The sequence below is a fragment of the Mustela nivalis genome, assembly GCF_964662115.1.
Source record: "Mustela nivalis genome assembly, contig: HAP1_SCAFFOLD_2211, whole genome shotgun sequence".
In the NCBI taxonomy this organism is placed as follows: Eukaryota; Metazoa; Chordata; class Mammalia; order Carnivora; family Mustelidae; genus Mustela; species Mustela nivalis.
The window spans coordinates 1-19,829 of record NW_028134454.1 but is presented as its reverse complement, the minus strand read 5'-3'; the positions used below and the strand labels follow the sequence as shown (position 1 = coordinate 19,829).

At 62.6% G+C, this 19,829-nt stretch overlaps 3 protein-coding genes across 9 annotated transcripts; 2 read left to right on the top strand and 1 right to left on the bottom strand.

Annotated features, from left to right (window-relative positions):
• Positions 1-795: 795 nt before the first annotated feature.
• Positions 796-5,060, top strand: MRPL24 (mitochondrial ribosomal protein L24). Of its 4 annotated transcripts, none has more exons than XM_082751022.1 (7): positions 796-872; positions 1,746-1,859; positions 3,580-3,924; positions 4,001-4,096; positions 4,246-4,349; positions 4,615-4,745; positions 4,851-5,060. In XM_082751022.1, exons 3-7 carry the CDS (start codon positions 3,742-3,744, stop codon positions 4,985-4,987), a joined length of 651 nt encoding a protein of 216 aa, XP_082607148.1. In that variant the 5' UTR covers positions 796-872; positions 1,746-1,859; positions 3,580-3,741; the 3' UTR covers positions 4,988-5,060. The 4 variants fall into 4 exon arrangements, with proteins under 4 accessions (XP_082607148.1, XP_082607150.1, XP_082607147.1 ...); XM_082751024.1 differs by having other exon boundaries at positions 823-872; positions 1,746-1,815; XM_082751021.1 differs by having other exon boundaries at positions 847-981.
• A 290-nt stretch (positions 5,061-5,350) lies between these two features.
• On the bottom strand, positions 5,351-11,737 carry METTL25B (methyltransferase like 25B). 3 transcript variants are annotated; one of them, XM_082751014.1, is made up of 8 exons: positions 11,671-11,737; positions 8,700-8,824; positions 8,378-8,485; positions 7,825-7,887; positions 7,445-7,588; positions 6,518-6,999; positions 5,927-6,111; positions 5,351-5,599 (listed from the first exon to the last, which is right to left on the bottom strand). In XM_082751014.1, exons 2-8 carry the CDS (start codon positions 8,781-8,783, stop codon positions 5,478-5,480), a joined length of 1,188 nt encoding a protein of 395 aa, XP_082607140.1. In that variant the 5' UTR covers positions 8,784-8,824; positions 11,671-11,737; the 3' UTR covers positions 5,351-5,477. The 3 variants fall into 3 exon arrangements, with proteins under 3 accessions (XP_082607140.1, XP_082607138.1, XP_082607139.1); XM_082751012.1 differs by lacking the exon at positions 11,671-11,737 and adding an exon at positions 11,208-11,475 and having other exon boundaries at positions 8,378-8,570; XM_082751013.1 differs by lacking the exon at positions 11,671-11,737 and adding an exon at positions 11,208-11,461.
• On the top strand, positions 11,727-16,679 carry ISG20L2 (interferon stimulated exonuclease gene 20 like 2). Of its 2 annotated transcripts, none has more exons than XM_082751016.1 (4): positions 11,727-11,932; positions 12,486-13,321; positions 15,035-15,235; positions 15,883-16,679. In XM_082751016.1, exons 2-4 carry the CDS (start codon positions 12,602-12,604, stop codon positions 15,994-15,996), a joined length of 1,035 nt encoding a protein of 344 aa, XP_082607142.1. In that variant the 5' UTR covers positions 11,727-11,932; positions 12,486-12,601; the 3' UTR covers positions 15,997-16,679. The 2 variants fall into 2 exon arrangements, with proteins under 2 accessions (XP_082607142.1, XP_082607141.1); XM_082751015.1 differs by having other exon boundaries at positions 11,740-11,928.
• The last annotated feature ends 3,150 nt before the right edge of the window (positions 16,680-19,829 follow it).

Genomic DNA, 19,829 nt, shown 5'->3' with positions numbered 1-19,829 from the left:
GTCCGACTGCTGCTTGGGCGGGGAGGCACGGGGGGACCGCGGTCGCGGAGACCCCTTCTCGGGGACGGTGGGCGCCGCGAGGCCGCGCGCCGCACCCCTCGCTCCACGCCTGCGGCCGCCGGGAGCCCCATCACCCCACGGGCCCCCGGGAGGCCTCGGCGCGGGGCTGGCGGGAGCGGGGTGGTGGGCGCCGGCCCGGGGCGGGGGCTGCTGCGTCGGGTCCGACGGTGGGGAAGGGCCCAAGCGGTGGGGAAGGGCCGGGGGGCCGCGAGCGGGGTCCTCCCACGACCCCGGGTCGCGTGGAGCGGCCGGGGCAGGCCACCTCCCGCCCTCCCAGAGCTGACATTTTGTGACAAGTCCATCGACTAGCCTTCGAAGGGCCCACGTTGCACCCCTTCCTGCAGAAGCCTTAGGGCAGTTTCCTAATCTGCCCTGACCCCCTGCTGCAGACCGGGGCGCGCGGGGAGAGGACGGGTTCAGCCCAGCCTGGAAGGGGAGGCCCTCGGCTGCGAATGGGAAGCCACAATCCCCTAGAAAATGGAGCCCCGCTCTCTGGAAACTACAATTCCCAACGGCCCCCGCGAAGCGCGTGAGGGAACGTGCCGGGCGCTGAGGCCTATCCCGCCCGGCCTTCAACTTCCGACGTGCTTCTCGGTGCTTACGTTTCCTTATTTCCTACTCGACCAAATTTCCTGTTTCCGGCTCGCTTCCAGGAGGCGGACTACAACTCCCAGCTTGGACAGCGAGGTTGGCCGCAGGGTCCGCTCGCATTTGGACTACATTTCCCAGAAAGCCGAGGGACGGGGCGGGGGAGGGCGGGGGAGGGCGGCGGGCCCAGGGCGCATGTGCGGGCGGCGCGGTGGGAAGCCGAGGTGAGCGTCGGGTACCCAGACGGTGGTGACCTCGCCAGGGTCGCCCCGGAGCCGGGGTCGGGAAGGGCCCTCGTTTGCCCCGGCCGTGCCCAGTGGGCTGCGGGAACGGGTGGGTGCCGAAGGCGGCTGGAGCCGGGGTAGGGGCGGGCGCGGCGCCGGGACTCGCCGCGGGAGCCCCCCGAGGACGTCGCTCCGGGGTGTGCGGGAGACGAGGGCGGGTCCCCGGGCCGACTTCCGGGGTCCCCGTTGGGAGCTGCAGACCCGGGCCCCTCGCTCCGATCCGGCGGCTGAAGTAGCCCCCGGGGTCTCCTCGTCTGCGGAACCGACCCTGGGGTCCGTGCACCTGCCGCTTCGCTCCCAGCCCGGCGGGGCGGCTCCCCGCGCTCGGCCGGGCCCGGGGCTGCGCTGCGACGCGCGGGTGGGATCTGCGGGGAGCCGTGGGCCCGGCGTTCGCTGGGGGCAGCGCCGGGCGTCGTGGTTCGCGCACGGGGAAGTGTGGGGGCAACGGCCGACGCCGAGACCAGCCGGTTCGGTTCTGTCCCCCCGCGCCGTGCGCGTGTCGGAGCAGAAGGAAGGAGCCGCGCCCGCTTCCTCGCCCCGAGGGAGCCCTGGGGCTCGCCTCCTTCGCGGAAATTCTTTTAAGATTTTTTTATTTAGTCATTTGACAGATCACAAGCAGGCAGAGAGACGGGGGGTGGGGGAGCAGGCTCCCCGCCGAGCAGAGAGCCCGACGCGGGGCTCGATCCCAGCACCCCGAGATCAGGACCCGAGCCGAAGGCAGCGGCTTAACCCACTGAGCCGCCCGGGCGCCCCTGCCTTCGCATAAATGTTGACGTCTGTGCCCGCGTGTGTGCATGTTTCGTTTGCCTCCAGACGCGCTGCTGTTGACGGGACTCCGCGCTGCGCTCTGTTGAGACCGAGGGGAACCTGCGGAGCGTCGGGGGTGAGGAACCCGGCGCCGGCGTTGGGTTGCGGCAGAGTAAGGCGGTGAGCACGGAGGGGCCGCAGCTCTCTGACCCCAGCAGCGTTTTGTGCCAGGAGAATGCCCTTCACTTCGTTAATTTTTTAAAGATCTTATTATTATTTTTTTTAAGATTTTATTTATTTATTTGACAGAGAGAGATCACAAGCAGGCAGAGAGGCAGGCAGAGAGAGAGGAAGGGAAGCAGGCTCCCACTGAGCAGAGAGCCCGATGCGGGACTCCATCCCAGGACCCTGGGATCATGACCTGAGCTGAAGGCAGAGGCTTAACCCACTGAGCCACCCAGGCGCCCCTAAAGATCTTATTTTTAAAAATAGAGTTTTACCTTTTGGACAGAGTGCACAAGTAGGGGGAATGGCAGGCAGAGGAAGAGGGGGACGCAGACTCCCTGCTGAGCGGGGAGCCCCATGCAGGGCTGCATCCCAGGACCCCGGAGCATGACCTGAGCCGAAGGCAGATGATGCTCAACTGACTCAGCCCCCTAGGCGCCCCAAAACGCCTTATTTGTACGTTGAAGTTAGACTCCGTTCTTAGCTACAGAATAAGATTAACAGTCCCTGCTCCATTCTTTCTCTCTCCCCCTTTTTAAAAAGGATTTATGCATTTATTGGAAGAGTGTGAGAGTACGTGCCGAGGGAGGGAGCATCTCTCCCCGCTAAGTGTGGAGTCCAGTGCAGGACAGTCTTACGCCCTGTGATGGTGACCTGAGCCGAAATCAAGAGAGCTACATCTTTTTTTTTTTTTTTTTTTTAAAGATTTTATTTATTTATTTGACCGACAGATCACAAGCAGGCAGAGAGGCAGGCAGAGAGAGGAGGAAGCAGGCTCCCCACCAAGCAGAGAGCTCAATGCGGGGCTTGATCCCAGGACCCTGGGATCATGACCTGAGCCGAAGGCAGAGGCTCTAACCCACTGAGCCACCCAGGTGCCCCAAGTGTGCCACGCTTAACCACCCAACCAACTGAGCCCCCCAGGCATCCTCTTCCCTTAGTGTGGGATGCAGGAAAGCCGCGGGGCCCCGGGCAGGTAGAAGAGCCTAGTATTTCTGCCTCGGTTCTCTCATCAGCCCGCTGACTTAGTCCACCATCCAGAACTGGAGGCTCCCGGTACATACTTAGTTGGGAAATCCAGGACTCCGTCATCCTAGAGTCTGGCCCTGGGGCCTTTTCCTTTAGAAAAGAAGCTGTCTTAGGGAGGAGGAGTGCTTGTTTCCCGAATGAATTGAGGAATGGGAAGTGGTGTAGCATCATTTTAATCCCCCCCTTTTTTTCTATGTTTTACCTTATAATTGCCTGCCCCTTGGCCATTGCCCTGATTTGATCCCCTTTCCGGTGTGTTTCCTGTCTTGCTGTCTGTGAGTGTGTCTGAGAAGTGTTCACAGACTGTCTACTCCATGCCGAGCCCTGCTTGGATCTGCCGGACTCAGGGGTGACCCAGATGGCACAGTCCCTGGCCTGGGGGAACTTTTTGGACTTTGAAGTCAGACACGTGGGTGTGAATGTCAGTTCTCATGTAGTAGCTTTAGACCACGGGCAAGTCACCGAACCTCAGTAAGTCCTTCGTCATCTGTAAAGTGAAGGGAACATCTTGTGGGGATTCAGTGAGTCATTTAACAATGGACTGTGCACAAAAAAAACCTCTTTCCGTCGCTTCTTTGCCCACTTGTTTCTGTCTCTCTGTTTGGTTTTTTTGGCTTTTAGTTAGTTGTTTGTTTGTTTTCCATAGGCTCCACACCCAATGTGGGGCTTGAACTCAGGACCCTGAGCTTGAGCATCACGTGCCCTCCCGACCGAGCCAGCCAGGCGCCCCTCCATCCATCCACTTCAGAGCTGACTGAGAAGGCTTCGGGATCTTCCCTGGCCGGGGGACGTCTCCCAGCCTCCAGCCATGCGTCTCTCTGCCATGCTGGCCTTGGCATCCAAGGTCACTCTGCCCCGCGACTACCGCTATGGGATGAGCCGTCCGGGCTCTCTTGCAGACAGGAGGAAGAACCCTCCGGGGACCCGGCGGCGCCGGGTGGCTGTGGAGCCCATCTCTGATGAAGAGTGGCATCTGTTCTGTGGGGACACGGTGAGAGCCTCGGATGGGGCGGAGTGGGGGGGCTCCCGGACAAGCGCCCCTCCCTGACCCGCACGTCTTCCCACAGGTGGAGGTCCTGGAAGGCAAGGATGCTGGGAAGCAAGGCAAAGTGGTGCAGGTCATCCGGCAGCGCAACTGGGTGGTCCTGGAGGGACTGAACACGGTGAGCCGAGAAGGGCGGGGCTGCTCGGTCCCCTCTGTCACTGTGTGCGGGGAGCAGCCCAGGGCCGGGGAGACTGAGCCGCAGGGGCAGGGATGCAGCTGACTGCTCCGCTGCTCCCTGGGGCTGAAGCAACGGCTTTCCTCCGTCAGCACTACCGCTACGTCGGCAAGACCGCAGACTTCCGGGGAACCATGATCCCCAGCGAAGCGCCCTTGCTCCACAACCAGGTCAAGCTTGTGGACCCCGTGGACAGGCAAGCACACATGGCCCTGGTCAGAGGGTTACCTACCCTGCGGGTCTCCCTAGCTGTTGGCCACACAGATACCAAAGGAACGGTGGGTCGTGGGCTCCGAAGTTGAGAGGGGCTATCCGTGTGATGGACATAAGCCCCCCTAGGTCGCCCCAGTACAGATGAACAGTGACAAGATGGTGACCTGTTTTCAGCCCCTGGCTTTTTTGGGCGGAACGCGGCAGGAAGAGCTGGTTCCCATGCCGGGTTTTTCTCTTCCACCCCCTAGGAAGCCCACCGAGGTGGAATGGAGGTTCACTGAGGCGGGAGAGCGCGTCCGTGTCTCCTCCAGATCAGGAAGAATTATCCCCAAACCTGATTTTCCCAGGGCGGACGGCATCGTCCCTGAGACGTGGACGGGTGAGGCGTGGGCTGAGGGGCAGGAAGGAGGCAGGGGCTGGGAGGAGGGGGAGTGAGGGGTGTTACGAAGCCCTCCCACCTGTGCTCCTTTCTCTGGCTCAACAGATGGTCCCAAGGACACCTCGGTGGCAGATGCTCTAGAAAGAACCTACGTGCCCCGTTTAAAGACACTGGAGGAGGAGGTGATGGAGGCCATGGGGATCCAGGAGCCGCGGAGACACAAGAAAGTCTACTGGTACTGAACCCCTCGTCTTCGTCGGGAAGGCCAGGGCCACTCTTCTTCAGACTCCAATAAAGAGCCAAGAGTCCTCCCTGCCCCTGCGTGTGGCTCTTGCCTTCGGGTAGACGGAGCCACCTGAGCCCCGCACTGTTTCCGGGACTGAAGGAAGGGGCCTTCTCACATACTGCCAGAACGTGGACGGAAGTTCGCCAGCCTCCCCCTGGGCAGGGCCTGCAGCCTGCTGGGCAGGAGACCGTGAGGGGTGGGGTGCAGCCCACGGGGCGGGCGGTGGGGGGGCATGAGGCCCAGCCGCCGCGCCTCAGCATCTCCCCAGAGGAGGCTGCACACCTGTGCTTTTCCACACTGACCAATAATGGCAGAGAAATGAAGACTACACTTGTTTAATAAATTAAAAATACATCTTTACATCGTAGAACACAAACCCACGGAACGAGGGTAGAGGATGCTGGCTCTCTGAGTGGTAGGGCCTGGGTCGTCTCAGACGGGGTCTGTCAGCGGTCTTCAGTCTCCAGAAGAGAGAAGGCTTCCCCCAGTGGCCTCTTGGTAGCCACCAGAACCAGGTTTCTAGGAGAGAGCTCAGGACTGAAGATGGGCAGGAGCTCAGCATGGAAGCCTGGGAGAAAACAGCCGACTGGGTCATCCTCTGGCAGCCTGTGGGCGGAGCCCGTCTCCCCCAGGGAAGGCTTCAGGGTGTCTAAGCAGACCCAGTTCTCTACCAGGAATGTGATGTCCACTGTACATTCTCGAAGCCTGGGGTTCTGGCTTAAAATGCAGTTCGGGGTTGGAGTCTGATTCTGCAGGGATCTGCACTGACCCGGCTCCCACCCCCACGGCAGCCCAACATGTGTGGGGGTTAGGGGCCTGGAGGAGGAGCCTCAGCACTCCGGCCCCACCCACCCTGCAGCCTGTCCCCCATGCCGGCAGGGCAGGCCGCCCTCACCCTGCTCCTGAAGGTAGAGCAGCCGGTCCAGCAGAATAAGCGTCTCCACTAGCGGGGCAAGAAGCAGCGCCAGGCTGAAGAAGGCCACCACCCGGTTCTCCTGGGACAGGTGGGCCCGCAGGGCAGCCAGATTCAGTGGCAGCCGGGGGTCCAGCCCTACCCGCTGGAGCCCCCGCTGCACGTACCTGCGGGGGCCACAGGCGGCACTCAGTTTGGGTTTAAGAACCTCCACTGCCCATCAAAACCATTCATTCCTCATCCGACTGCAACCTTGCTTCACATGTCCCCCCAGGACACATTTTCAAACGTTTCTCTGGCTGTGAGAAGTCTGTCCAGTAGCAAATTAATTGCAAAATATATCTTCAGCCAGATCTGTCCCATTATTTAACTATATTTTCAGCATTTCCCGCCCAAGAGAACAACTCCCTTCTAAAGAAATTTAGAGAACTGCCCGGAGACATCAACATCCACCGGCCAGGCGCATTCAGGACTTCAGGATAAGCCAACAAGCAAGGCTGGTAGGGCAGTCAGACCTTCAGGTGGTGATGCCCCCTCCCCCCCCACCTCCCTCCCCCACCTCCCCAGCCTCACTCTTCGATCTTGAGCTCGTGGACCCTGGGGATCCCCTGCACGCCGGGCCGCCGGAGCTCAGGCCGGGCCCCCCGGATGACGGTCTCCAGCGCTGCCCGGTAGCAGTGGGTGCGGAGGCCGGGCCCTGATCTCCGCAGCCGCCCCGCATACTCCTCCAGAGCGTGGCACGCTCCCTCCCGCAGCCGGTAGGGCAGCTCGTGGCCTGGCAGCCCCGCCACCCACTGGCTCAGCGGGTAGCCACCGGGGTCACTCAGCTTCATATAGCAGCAGCCCACCGAGGCCAGTGCCACCACCTCCGGGCAGGAGAAGTGCCTCAGCAGGGTGACGCTCAGGTCCCCACACGCGTGGAGGCCAGTCAGCAGCAGGCGGGCCCCGCCCCGAGGCAGGGTCTCCAGGGGAAGCAGCAGCTCCTCGCACAGGGCCGTGGGCTCTACCCACCTAACCACATGTTGTGGGGAGCAGCGGGGGCCGGCGAGGACCACCTGTGCGGGTAGGACGGAACAAGGGCAGGTGTAAGGTCTGTCCGCTGTCCCCGTGCCACCTCGGGTCACAGGAAGAGGTGTGTCCCCTGCATTCTTTCCCAAGGAGGGAGAGAAGCTGGGGAATGGGACAACTGAACCTTGAATCAGGAGCCGGGCTGAACTCTGGGCCCCTCCCAGGAACTGCAAACCTCCTCCCCAGAGTCCCAGTGCCCTCATCTGTCGCAGCCTGGTACCTGGCCGGCCAGAACACACAGGTGGAAAGCACTTGGTAACCAGAAAGTGCCTTTAAGATCTGAGGAGGCTCCAATGAGAGGGGGTCCCCGGGCGGGGTGGGGGGCGGGCAGCAGGGTTAGAGTCGGCACCATCTCAACCCCAGGAACGGGAAAGAGCAGGTCCAGCCAAGCAAACCCGGCCCGCGCCCCGGCTGCAGGGAAAGCCGGCCTACCTGTGGGCGCCTCTTTTCCTCCTTCTCCAGAGCCTGCAGGAGCTCCCGGTCCAGGCGCTGCGCTCTCTCCACCAGTCTCGGATCCCCTTCAACACTCTTCACCGTCAGCCCCAGCCCCAGGGACATGAACCGGGAGAGATGGCCCTGGGGTCACGAGAGCAAGGGCGGAGACAGCCCTGTCCAGTGCCCCTCCCCTGAGCACCTCCCTTGAGGTGGCCCAGACCCCCAGAAAGCTTACCCGCCCTGCCAACTTCCACCACTCCCCAACACCTGCTTCCAGGGGCCTGTGGACTCACAACCTGCCTCCTGCTTTCTGTCCCCACAACGCAAGAAAAGAAATCCCAAACCCCAAACCGCAGAATATTGGGGGTCTGACCCACCTGGCCTGAACCTATATCCACAACCTGGGTGCAGCCTGTGAGGTCACTCAGCTTCTTCACCAACTACAAGAGGCGGGAACAAAGCTCTCCTGGCCACCGATCCTCGGTTCCCAGAGCAAATACCCACAGTGAGGGGGGAGGGGCGGCAGGGGGCTGAGGGAGATGGCAGGGGTTGGGGGGGAGGGGCAGGGAAGAGAAAGGAGATGGAGAAACCAAGATGGAGAGTGCTGACCCCAGGCTCAGGCTCCACTCCCTGCTCCTCTTAGTACCAACAAGCAGAGGAGCCCCCGCGTGAAGCCCAGATCGGACGGAGGCCGTGGGAAACGGGAAGAGGACACTGATTTGGACACAGCCGCCAACCAGCCCATCCAAAGGACGAACACGTGACCCAAAGGCAGCCTGACCCAAAGGCAGCCTCGAGGCAGGATTATGGCACGCCTGCCCAGGGCCATCCCGCAGGGGACACAAGGTGGCCACACCCCGGTAACCGGCAGCGAGTGCTCCCACACGCCGCCCGCACTCCCACACGCCGCCCGCACGCCAGCCGCCTCACCTCTCCCAGCCTCCGGATCTCGTGCTGCTTCTTGGGCCTGACGTGTTTCCGGAACGGAGCTGTCAGGCGGGAGCTCTGGCTGGGGTTCTCCAGGAACTCGGAGGGGGTCTGAAACCCAGGTGTCCGGGTAAAGGCCAGGGCACAGGCTGTGGACTTCAGGGCGAGCAGGGAGAGGGGCCACACCGAACTGTACCTGCGACAGGCCGGCCGGGACCCCAGTGAACAGCTCCATTGCAACCCAACTGTGCCAGTCTGCAACCCAGGAAGCCCCGGGGAGACTGTGAGCCTGAGTCCCCCAGCCCAGGGCCCCTCTTACCCATACCTGACCACTTCCCCTTCCCCGGGCACCCCCAGCAGCTGTGTGGCCAGCTGGGGAGGCTTCAGTCCATCCAGCGCTTCCTGCCATGAGCCAGGGAGTGTGGCCCACAGGTTGTCTGTGAAGAATTCCTGCAGGAGGGGAGAAGCGGGCTGGCCACTGCCCTTCCCACTCCTCCCGGCCCCTCCAGACACAGGGCCGCTGGCTGAAGCGGGCAGGTGCCCCCTCCCCAGCCTGGTCCCTGCTCCCCCACACCCCCAGGGGCCCAGGCAGCATCCTGGACCCGCCTCTCCTTGCTGCACTTCCCCCGCCTGCGGCTCTGTCTGCTCCACACAGCTGAGCCTGAGAGTGGGGCCAGCGTCCCACCGCGGCACGGGCGACAGCTCAGTGACCGGCCCGTGGTGTCAGCGCTGCCGCTGAGCACTCCGCCGTCATGCCGCGGAACACTGCGCGTGCCAGACGTGGTGTGTGACAGAAGGCATTCTTAGTCACACGCTATTCCCCACCCGTTCTGGAGTTCTGCTCACGCACCAAGCTCTAGTCTAGGCTCAGAGGACACACAAACAGACACTGTTCTTGTTCTCGAAAAGCTGACATTAAAAAAAAAACCAAAAACGTAACTCCAGGAAGCATCGAATGCCACGCAGACAGTAAAACCCTGATCAGGCGGGTTTGACGGAGTCCGCGAGAGCACTCCAGAGAGCACCAGGGACGGCTGGTGTGAGGAGCTGGCGCTGGAGCCCAGACGCGGATGAGGGACACACAAAGGCAGTAGTTGCGGGACGGAGGGAGGACGTGGGGGTCAAAGACAGCAAACCGCCAGTTATAAACACATCTCAGAGAAGAAACGTACGGCAGGCTGCCATAGCTAACAATACTGGGCTGCATATGTGACAGTTGCAGAGGTAGATCTTAAAAGTTCTCCTCCAAAAAAAGTGGATCTCCCTTCAGCTCAGGTCATGATCCCAGGGTCCTGGGATCAAGCCCCAAACTGGACTCTCTGCTAGCAGGAAGCCTGCTTCTCCCTTTCACTATCTTTCTGTGCTCTCTCCTTCTCTCAAGCAAATAAAGTCTTTAAAAAACTCCGCTAACAGGAAACACTTATCAAAGACTTTAATATGCCAGGTGCGGTCCAAAACATTTTTCCTGTATTAATGCATTTAATCTTCAACCAAACCTGTAAGTAGTGGCTCAGCTCCCATCTTATACTGAAGGAGACTGCTACACTGCAGTTCAGTAACTTGTCCAACTCAAAAACCTAGTTAAGTAGCAAAGCTGGGACCTGAAACCGACTGGACTCTAGTTCTTGCCCCTAACCACTCTGTTCTGCTGCCTTCCTGTGCAGGAAAACATTCAGGCACACTACTAAGTGCAAAGGCCCAGGTGCCCACCATGTCTGTCGAACAGAAATCAGGCCAGAATACGTGTGGAGAGTGAACGTGGGAAAACCAGCGTGATGGCCTTCAAGTGGCAGCAGGAGACAGACTGTGCAGCATTTTCTAGGTAACAGTAAGGAGTTAAGATTTCATGAAAGCATCCAGGAAATAAGGCAGCATTTTTTTTTCTTTTGTAAAGATTTTATTTATTTATTTATTTGACAGACGAAGATCACAAGCAGCCAGAGAGGCAGGCAGAGAGAGGGGGGAAGCAGGCTCCCTGCTGAGCAGAGCCCAATGCGATCCCAGGACCCTGGGATCATGACCTGAGCTGAAGGCAGAGGCTTAACCCACTGAGCCACCCAGGCGCCCCTTCTTTTTTTTCTCTTAAGTAAACTCTACACCCAACCTGAGGCTCAGACTTACTACTCTACCACGGACCCAGCCAGAAGCCCCTCATCAGATGAAGGTTTTAAAGAGATCAATCAGGCTGCTTTGTGAAGAAGTGGTCACAGGACGGACACAGAGATTCGTCAGAAAGTGGTCCAGGAGCGAGAGGACGGTGGCTTGGCCCCCAGGGGTAGCGATGGAGATGGGAACAAACGGGTGAACTTGGTCTCTATCCTGCAGGCAGAGCTCAGGGAAGGCCTCGAGGGTACATCAGCGAAGGAGAGAGCTGCGTCTAGGGTGCTTCTGGGTCTGGGGGCCGAAAGCGTCTGTGGACGCCGGTGCCATTCACCCACCGGCTCACTCGTGCTTCCCCGTGAGCCTGCAGACAGCGGTTACGACCAGGGCGGAGAAGCCGGGGCTCGGAGGACCCGGCGAAGAGGGCAGGAAGGCAGCCCGACCCCGAAGCTCTAACTCCACGCCCCGCTGAGCCAGGGGGTTCAGCCACAGCGGGGCGGATTCTGGGACAGCGCGCCCGCGCCCAGGCCCGCGCCCGCGCCTTCCCCCGGACGTGCGAGGCGAGCAGCCGCCCCGAGGTCAGGAGGCCTCGCGCGCACGTCCGAGAACACCGAGGGCGGAGGCCCCCCTCGTGCACAGACGCGTGGAGGACGGCGCGGAGCCCCCCCCCGCCGTCCGCCCGCCGCGCGCACCCCGCCCGCCGCGCCCAGCCCCGCGCAGCCCCCGGGCTCACGATGATGTAGGCGTCCAGGATGGGGCGGTAGCGCGCCAGCACGCGCGTGAGCTTCACCGCCAGCTGCCTCCGCTGCTCCGGAGAGAGGCCGCGCGCCGAGACGCCCGACATCCCGGGGTCAGCCGGGGCGTCGGCCGCGAGCGCGCGCTGCGCGGGGACCAGGTTCGGGGACACGGGGGGGTGGGCCCTCGGCTCCCCGCACCCCCGACACCGCGTCCCCGCCGGCCGCTGGGACAGAAGACCGGACGCGCCCCCTGACGTCACAGCTCGCGACACGGCGCGGGCGCACACGTGGGGCGGGGCGCCGCGCACGGCGTCACAGAGGCGAGCCGCGGCGCCCGGGCCCGCCCCTCCCGCGCAGTCCCCGCCCCTCCCCGCGCAGTCCCCGCCTGCCCCGGAAGTGGGGCCGGTCCCGCGAGCGGCGTTTCTCGCGAGGCGCGGCCTCCCCACCTTCGAGTTGTACCTCCACGGGGCTAGAGGGGCCGGGGAGCGCATCCCGCCCCCGCCGCCCCCCACGCCGCCGCCGCCGCCGCCGCCGCTGCCGCTGCTCACGCACTCGGAGTCCCTGGCCTCGCTCCCGGAGGCGGGGGCGCTGCGGGCGCGCGCACGCCGGCCCCCGGCGCGGTCCAACCCGCGCGCCTACCGGCCGGGGCCTCGCCGGCGCGCGCCGACTTCCGCATCCAGCTCCGGGCGCTTCCGCTCCTAGCGGGGCCGCTGGGAGGTAGGTGGGGCGCGCGGGGCGCGCGGGGCTCTCGGTGGCCGCCCCCCCGGCGTGCCCGCTCACGGAGGCGGCCCGCAGCGGCGGTTCCCCCGGCGGGTGGGTGTTGTCACAGGGCCTGCGGCGGGAGCGGGGCTGCGTGCGAGGCGCGCGGGGGGTCCCCGCAGCTGGGGCCGACGGAGCCGCGCGGGGCGGGGGCGATCCTGACCCCCGGGTCCGGCCCCGCCACCGGCCGCACGGAGACCTCCGCGCCCGGGCGGACGATGGAGCTCCCGCGTTCCGGCTCGCCGGGCTCCGACTTCGAGCTCGTTGGCCCCGCAGCCCCCTCGGTTTCGGAATGAGACAGCTCGGCCGAGGGCAGGTGACCCTCGCGAGCCGTACAGCTGGGGAGCTGGGGGCCGCGCCAGCGTGCTGGCTTCCGGCTCGGGCCGTGCTCCGGACGGCGTTTCCCGCACGCTGGCGGGTGGCTCTGCTGTCTTTCCAGCCTTAAGCCCCCCGCAGGCGGGTCTTACGTTCCGCAGGCGAGCCCGCTCGCTTACCAGGTTCGCTTTCTTCCCCAGGGTGTCCTCCGGTCCCCCCGATGTCGGCCCGTGGGGTTCGGCAGAGGATGAGTCCTCCGTCTTCCTGTCATCAGTAACCATTCTTTCCACCTGCGCCCTCGCCGTCCGCTGTTCTCATGTCTACCTTGCTCCTCAATCTGGATTTTGGTGAACCCCCCCCAAAAAAAGCAGTTGAGGGGAATGCCAAGCACCGTAAATTTGTCAGGAAGCGGCGACTCCTGGAACGGAGAGGCTTTCTGAATAAGAAGAACCAGCCACCGGGCAAGGCGCCTAAGCTGAACTCCGAACCTGCAAAGAAAGGGGAGACTTCCAGCGTGGATGGCGCTTGGAAGGTCTCTCCCCTTCCAAAAAAGAAGAGCGTTGCCTCCAGCAGTGGACCAGAGCAGTCCCTGGACAAGAAGGCTGCAGTGCCATGGCTGACCCCAGCCCCTGCGCAGAAGGCCGGGTCCGCGGTGGGGAAGGTGGATTTGCTGGGGGAGTTCCAGAGTGCCCTTCCAAAGATTAGGAACCATCCAGCTCGCCCCCACAAGAAGGGCCCCCAGAAGAACCTTACTCAGAAGAACGCCCCACAGAGCTCCTCCCAACCTCATTCAGATGATAAGTGTTCCGGAACATCTCAGAAGATGGTGGCCATTGACTGTGAGATGGTGGGCACGGGTCCCAAGGGGCACGTCAGCTCCCTGGCCCGATGTAGCATCGTCAGCTACCACGGAGACGTGCTCTATGATGAGTACGTCCTTCCCCCCTGCCACATCGTGGACTACCGGACCAGGTGGAGTGGCATCCGGAAGCAGCACATGGTGAATGCTACCCCTTTCAAGGTCGCCCGGGGCCAGGTGAGAGGCATGGGGTGCGCTGGACACAGCGAGGCGCAGGCCATTCCTCAGCCAGCGGGTTCAGCCTGGGAAGGAGGCAGGTGGACGGCCAGGCGAAGGGGGCTTCCTGCTGAGGTGAGGCAGGCTGAGAGTCCAGGAAGTTCCAGGTCGCTGCCCTGACCGAACGGGGGCAGCTGAGACCTACCTGAGCTCCCAAAACCAGTTCTCCTCTGGGAACTGGGAATCCACACAGGGAAGTAACCGCCGCCCAGGGGCAGAGCAGCAGCCTCAAAGGCCGAGGGAAAGGGCTCCGTTTGGGAATGGTTGGTAGAGCTGGAGTTTGGGGCTGGGCATGGAGAGGTGGAGACGGTTCTCAAGCTTCAGTGTGGCAGGCATGGGACCTGTGGGGGCCGCCTGCACAGGGTGCTGTGTACACCTGGGACAGGGAGCCTGAAGCAGAGAGGATAAAGCACACGGCGCAGGCATGTCGGGACTCTGGCTTCACTCACGGAGCACACCTCCCCGTGGTGGCCCCGTGCTGGAGGCCCGACGGGGGAGCGGCTGGTCTCAGGGGGCCTCCAGGGGGCGCCCGTGGTCCACGTCAGTGGCTTCAGCTCCCTGTTCTCCAACCCAGCGGCTCTGTCTGTTCTACTGGTTGTGTTCTGGGCGGCCGGGGCCCGATCTTAGAGAGCACTTGGGAGGAAGGGCCGCACACTGTGGGCACCGCTGAGTAGGGTTGGAGAGAGGCAGGAGGTGGGATGGGTCTGAGATCTCAACTCCGCTTACCTCGGAGGAGGGCTGTGTGTCGAATGAACGCCCAGCGAAGGTGTTGGCGGCCGGTAAATGGCAGTGGTGGTCGGGAACCCGCAGGGACCTCGTTGATCGTAGACTCCCGTCCGGTGTTTGTCCTGACGCCCTTCCCGGTGCCTGTGCTGGGGTGTGAGGCTAGGGGGTCTGGCCCGGTCCGGGAGCTCCTGGGGGTTCGGCACCGACCACGGGACTGCCACTCTTGTTCACAAATGGGGCCCCACTTGGGGAATGGCCTTCAGACCTCATGGCACATTCTTTGGTGGTTCTCCTGCTTTAAGATCCTGAAACGGCGACAGGTTATTGCTTGGTCTCAGGACTCCTGTGAATAAGGTTCCCGGGCAGCAGGGGAACGAGTTGAGCAGCGGGGCTGGCATCCAGGCCGCTGGACCGCTTCCCTCTGCAGCCCGAGTCTCTTTCATAGCTCGTAGGCCCTTCCAGCGTCTGACGGAAACCATAGACCCAACGCCCAGAAGAGCCCCACTTGCATAAACTATTTGCCTGTGACTTGGGACCCTGTTCCCTCCGCGCAGCCCATCTTCGACTGCGTTTGTCCAGCACGTGGGGTGGCTGGGGGAGTTCCCGTACCGGGCCTGAAAACTGCAGAGTCCGCAAGCGTCTCACACGGGACTGGGATTTGGGACTGGGGCGACTTAGCCTGTCGTCAGGGTGGAAATAAAGGAGAAGATACGGAGCCGCTGCTAAATGCAAACCAGGTCACGCCATGGGCAGCAGCTGCTCTTGGGGAGCGGAGCTGGGCCTCAGATGGAAGAAACCTTGTGGGGGGGGATGAGGCGGGCGAGCGCGAGGTGGAAGAGAGTCCGGAGGGACCCGTGGGCACGTTGAGCCTCCGGGACGCAGGACTCCCCACCCCCCCCAGCCGCCTCCGCCGCCTCCTCACCCCCACATCCTCTGTTCCTGTTTCAGATTCTGAAGATCCTCACGGGGAAGATCGTGGTGGGACACGCCATCCACAACGACTTCAAAGCCCTCCAGTACTTCCACCCCAAGTCCCTCACCCGTGACACCTCCCACATCCCACCCCTCAACCGGAAGGCCGACTGCCCGGAGAATGCCACCATGTCCCTGAAGACTCTCACCAAGAAGCTTCTGAACCGGGACATCCAGGTAGCGACTCCCCAGATGCTGCCGGGCCCTCGGCGTGGGGGGTGGGGAGTGGGGGGCCCTCTTTGCTGCCTCGCTGCAGACTCTGGCCCCAGAATCACCCTGGACGGTGATGCGGGCGAGCCACCCTGATGGGAAGAGCTTGGCACAAAGGGGCCCCCTAGTCTCTCCACCTGTATGTGGGGCCACAGTTCCTGTTCTCTGCTGCGCAGTGTCCTGGGGGTGGGGGGGTGTTTGGGAGAAGGAACATCTTCCGGTGTGTGCAGAAGCCCGGCTGGGAAAGGGAGAAGGCACAGCATGCTGCTCTGAGAGCCCGCGGAGTGGGTATCTCGGTCTCCTGTGTCACGCTTGCACGGGGAGGATGGCCTGCCTGGCAGGAAGGCGGCGCACGCCGTGTAGAGAGCGGCTGTGGAAGGGGGGAGGTGCCGGACTCGGGAGGTCCGCCGGGGATCTGGAACGTCGTGTGTGGCGAGCGCAGAGCAGCGCGGCATGGAGAGCGCGCAGCAGGCCCCGGGGCGGGCAGGAGTACGCGACTGGAGCCCGGCCTGCAAGGACCCAGCGGCGGTGGCGTGTCGGGCCGGGGGAGCCCGTCGGGAAGGGAGGAAAGAGGCTCTTAAGGCTTCACGCTCTTGTCTCCCTCCCGTGTTCAGGTTGGGAAGAGCGGACATTCGTCCGTGGAAGACGCACAGGCCGCCATGGAGCTGTACAAGTTGGTCGAAGTCGAGTGGGAGCAGCACCTGGCCCAGAGCCCCCCGAAAGACTAGCGGCAGCGGGGGCGCTGCCCCCAGAGAACCGGGGCTCCGCCTGCTGGCGAGCTCAGCTGTGAGGGGGACACACGCCCACCCCGGGCTTAATACTTATGAGATCTCACGTCAGGCGTCGTGTCGTGTGTCTGGTTAAGGCCTCCAAGGAAGCAGGACAGCCCCACAGCCCCGCGCCGCTCCCCTCTTCCATGGTGCTAAGCCCGGGTCCCGGGGTGCCGGCCTCCAGCGGGCCTTCGACCTCCACGGGCAGGGCCCCTGCGCAGTGTCGCTGCCTCTGCTGCCTTATCACCGGGGAGGCTGCGGGTCCCATTTCACGCCTTCTGTTCTCAAGTAACGAGCAGCACCCCTCTCCCTCTCAAGTACCCTGGCGGGTGGCAGTGTGTCCCAGACCACACTGAGCTGAGAGTCCCCGCCTGTCGCCCATCCTTCTCACCCTGACCTCGGGAGGGCCCCGCCCGGGCAGGTCCAGTTCTTCGGGCTACAAGGCAGTAGAGGTCAGAGCGTGACTGGGGAATCAACTTTTCTGACTGAGGAAAGCAGTCCCTTTCCTAAGGTCTTGGAGGGTTTGTTTAATGTAGATCCCCCTTGGTAGGTTAAAAAAGAATTTTAAGTGTTTTCGTGGTTTTTAGTCTTTTATCTCTAAAGACTCAAATTATTCCCTCGATAAACTTTTATAACGGAAACGTGTGTGCTGCTGTTGTTAGAACTTCCCGTTAGAGAGTTTCTTCAGGAGGAGGCGCGCCTGGCTGGCTCAAGTCCGGCGTGCAGCTCTGGATCTCGGGAGAAGTGAGTTCAAGCCCTCCGTGGGACATAGAGCTTACTTGGGGAACAGAAAAATCTTGGCATGCGGTCTTACGGGGCTGTGGCTGTGCGACGGTCCGCGGGTCTTGGTGGACGGCACTGTCGGCCCCCTTTCAGTGGGAGTCCTCAAGAAGCGACGACCAAGCCTTTGCGTGTGGCCCACATGCTCTGTCCCTCGTCCTCGTCCCCACCGCAAACCGAGCATGCCTGCAGCGATGCCCCAAACCCCGAAAACGCCTTCCCGCAGAGGGGATGTGGCCAGCGGCGTGACTCGGCGGGCCTGTGGGAGGGACGGGCAGAGGGAGGGAAGGGTGCTTCGTGATGCCGGCCCGGTCGGTCCTGCTTGGGAAGGCGAGTCACAGGCCTGACCTCGTGTCCGGGATCGCTGTGCACACGGTGTCTTGAGAGAACGCAGCCTTGGCGTCTGTTCCCGGACTTGTGCCCTCTTGACTGGCTGGTTTGGCTCCCGGGGCGGCGTCCGCGTCACAGCCGCCGGTAGCAGGGAGTTTCCTGTGGCCACGCCAGACCTTTGCCATGGTCTTGCTGTCCCGTCCTGGCCGCAAGGGGCTGCCTGCCCAGGCGGCTACGGGGCCCTGAGCAAGTTGGTTCCTGCTGAGCCCGACGTAAGGAATGTCTGTGACACTTGGGAGAGGTGCCAGGCGTCCTCACACACCTCCAGGTGCGAATCATCGAGGGCCGCACCCCGAATGGGGAGTACACGCGAGAGCAAGTGGGAGTCAACTTGTCATCCGTAGACGGGGAGCTGCCTGGGAAGGTCTCACTGGAGGTCGGTGTTGTGTGCGTCCGGGTAAACAGCCGGCGGCCCCTCACCCAGCCACCCCACCCCGCCCGCCCCGCTCCCACCACGTCTGGTCTGGGTGCAGGGCTGGCCAGAGCTGTCTGCTCACCAGGAAGAAGCTGGGGCCCAGAGGACCTTGCAACCATTTCCTCCGTGTTTCCTCTCATCACAGTTCCTGGTTAGAGCCCAGCTTGCCCTGCAAGGCTGCACGGGACCCTCTACCCAAGTCCCCTTCCTTCTCTGCCCTGTTCCCAGGGTCCTGGCTTCCTCTGAGGGCGGCCAGCGCCTTGCAGATTGCCGCATGAGACCAGACCACGTGTTTACGCCAAATGCCTGTCCCTGGGCTGGAGCCCGGAGCCCGTGTAGGGAAAACACGCGTTCTCGGTGATACTGCCTTCCCAGCGGGAGGGGGTGCTGGGATTCAGAGACCCCCTCTGCAGGTGAGCTTGGGGAGGGGCAAGACGAGGAGAGATGTCTCCTGCTAGACGCCATCTCGGTGTTGTGAATCTTCATCAAACCAGTGGCGCTCACTGAGAAGGGGTTGGCGCTGCACACACCCCACCCCCGCCAGTGGCCACAGCCAGCCTGCAAGGAGGAGCCGTTTGATTCCTGGTTTAACAGGATCACAGCTGACAATAGCAAGGTTCAACAGTGCTGGGATTAGGAACTTGCCCCAGGTCACAGGAGCCCAGATCCAAGTGTAGAGACAAATCCACATACGAAGGTGCCAGGTGCGTCCTGACTGTCCTCCCTCTGCAGTGAGCGTGTGGCTCCCCGAGCACTGCCGTTCCCGGCGCCGGCAAGCAGCCCGTGGTATGAGAGCCGGTGACCTTATCACCGGGGCCTGAGTGGGATTCTGCCATGTACTAAATGTGGCATCAAGGGTTCCAGCCTTGAAACCCTGGGACTCGGAACGCCTGGGTGGCTCAGGTGGTCAAGCATCCGACTCTGGGTTTCCATTGGCTCCTGACCTTGGGCTTGTGAGTTCAAGCCCCGTGCAGGGCTCCACGCTGGGCAGGGAGCCTACTTAAAACCATGATGCTTGCTTTCTACCCGTGACGTTAATGGCTGCTGTCGACAGCAATGGTGTCCGTGGGTCAGGCAGGGTGCTTGGTGCTCAGTCCTCTGGTGCTTGTGCCGTCCTCACTGAGTCCGGTGCTGGCACTCTCACATGATAGCTGGAGAAGCCTAGGTTGACACAAGAAATGTTGCCCAGGCCCAGTAGCCTCGTGCGGGTGGCAAGTCTCTGGTCTTCACCACGGCCCAACTCTGCTGTGGACCCAGCCCCGGCCTCTGAGAAGACTGGGAGCCCTTCCGCTCAGATCCTGCTGATGCACCTGCTGGGGGCCGGGTGTGGGGCCAGACACGAGGGAAGCGGCGTGGTCTTTGTCCACTGGCCGCTCCCCGTCTGACAGAGGGACACCCGTCCGCTCACTTCAGACAGCCAGTGCGCCCGAGACCGCGGTGGGATCGGAAGCAGGGGACCCATGAGGTCCCAGCAGGGCTGCAGGAGGATAACGCTGGCCGCAGAATGGAAGCTGGATTGGAGAAGGGCCGGGAGGCGAGTTCTGTGTGGATACTTCGCATGAGCGCTGAGGGGGGGCTGCATCCGTGAAGTGGGAGGAGGCCTGCGAGTGTCCCCGCGGAGGGAGAATCAGAAGACCTAGAGGTCAGGGCAGGAAGATTAAAGACAGCTTGATATTTCTGACCTGCGGGACACAGAGGCTGTCCTTCACCAACGTGAAGAGCCTTGGACCGGCAGGAGGGCTTCCTGTAGGAAGGTGTACACAGAAGAGCGCAAGGCCGAGATCGGAGGCTTGGGAACACCGACCTTACAGGCCTGGAGGGAGGCCTGCGGGAGGCTGCCAGGGGCCAGAGGGCGACAGAAGAGTCTCCAGCAGAAAGGGGACAGTGTCCAACACCACGCGAGGGCCAGTAAGATGAGAGCAGGGAAAGGGTCTGCTTTTTGCATGAAATCGGGAGCTACAGCGGGCCCCGAAGGACGGGGAAGACGAGCTTCACCTTGACCATCAGTAGGGACCCTTGTCTTCTGGGACCGAAAGGAAGGTGGGCGTGTGGGGTGGATGGGTATGTTTCTGGCAGCCCAAGGTGACCTGGTTTGCTCACGAAATCAGAGTATGAGCCAGAAGCCAGGGGACAGAAGCTGGGAGCCGCAGAGGCTGATGGAGGGCCCGCGGAGGGCAGAGGCTGGGGTTGGAACCTGGGTTTGCAG

What these genes read in the sequence shown, in the direction of transcription:
- MRPL24 (XM_082751022.1), top strand. Translation starts at nt 3,742, where the DNA reads ATGCGTCTCTCTGCCATGCTGGCCTTGGCATCCAAGGTCACTCTGCCC. An exon ending in ATCTGTTCTGTGGGGACACG is followed by an intron (nt 3,925 to 4,000) that starts GTGAGAGCCTCG and finishes GTCTTCCCACAG; the next exon opens with GTGGAGGTCCTGGAAGGCAA. An exon ending in CTTGTGGACCCCGTGGACAG is followed by an intron (nt 4,350 to 4,614) that starts GCAAGCACACAT and finishes TCCACCCCCTAG; the next exon opens with GAAGCCCACCGAGGTGGAAT.
- METTL25B (XM_082751012.1), bottom strand. Translation starts at nt 11,318, where the DNA reads ATGTCGGGCGTCTCGGCGCGCGGCCTCTCTCCGGAGCAGCGGAGGCAG. An exon ending in TCCTGGACGCCTACATCATC is followed by an intron (nt 8,825 to 11,207) that starts GTGAGCCCGGGG and finishes CCCCTCCTGCAG; the next exon opens with GAATTCTTCACAGACAACCT. An exon ending in AGATCCGGAGGCTGGGAGAG is followed by an intron (nt 7,888 to 8,377) that starts GTGAGGCGGCTG and finishes CGCCTCTTGTAG; the next exon opens with TTGGTGAAGAAGCTGAGTGA.
- ISG20L2 (XM_082751016.1), top strand. Translation starts at nt 12,602, where the DNA reads ATGTCTACCTTGCTCCTCAATCTGGATTTTGGTGAACCCCCCCCAAAA. An exon ending in TCAAGGTCGCCCGGGGCCAG is followed by an intron (nt 13,322 to 15,034) that starts GTGAGAGGCATG and finishes TTCCTGTTTCAG; the next exon opens with ATTCTGAAGATCCTCACGGG. An exon ending in TTCTGAACCGGGACATCCAG is followed by an intron (nt 15,236 to 15,882) that starts GTAGCGACTCCC and finishes TCCCGTGTTCAG; the next exon opens with GTTGGGAAGAGCGGACATTC.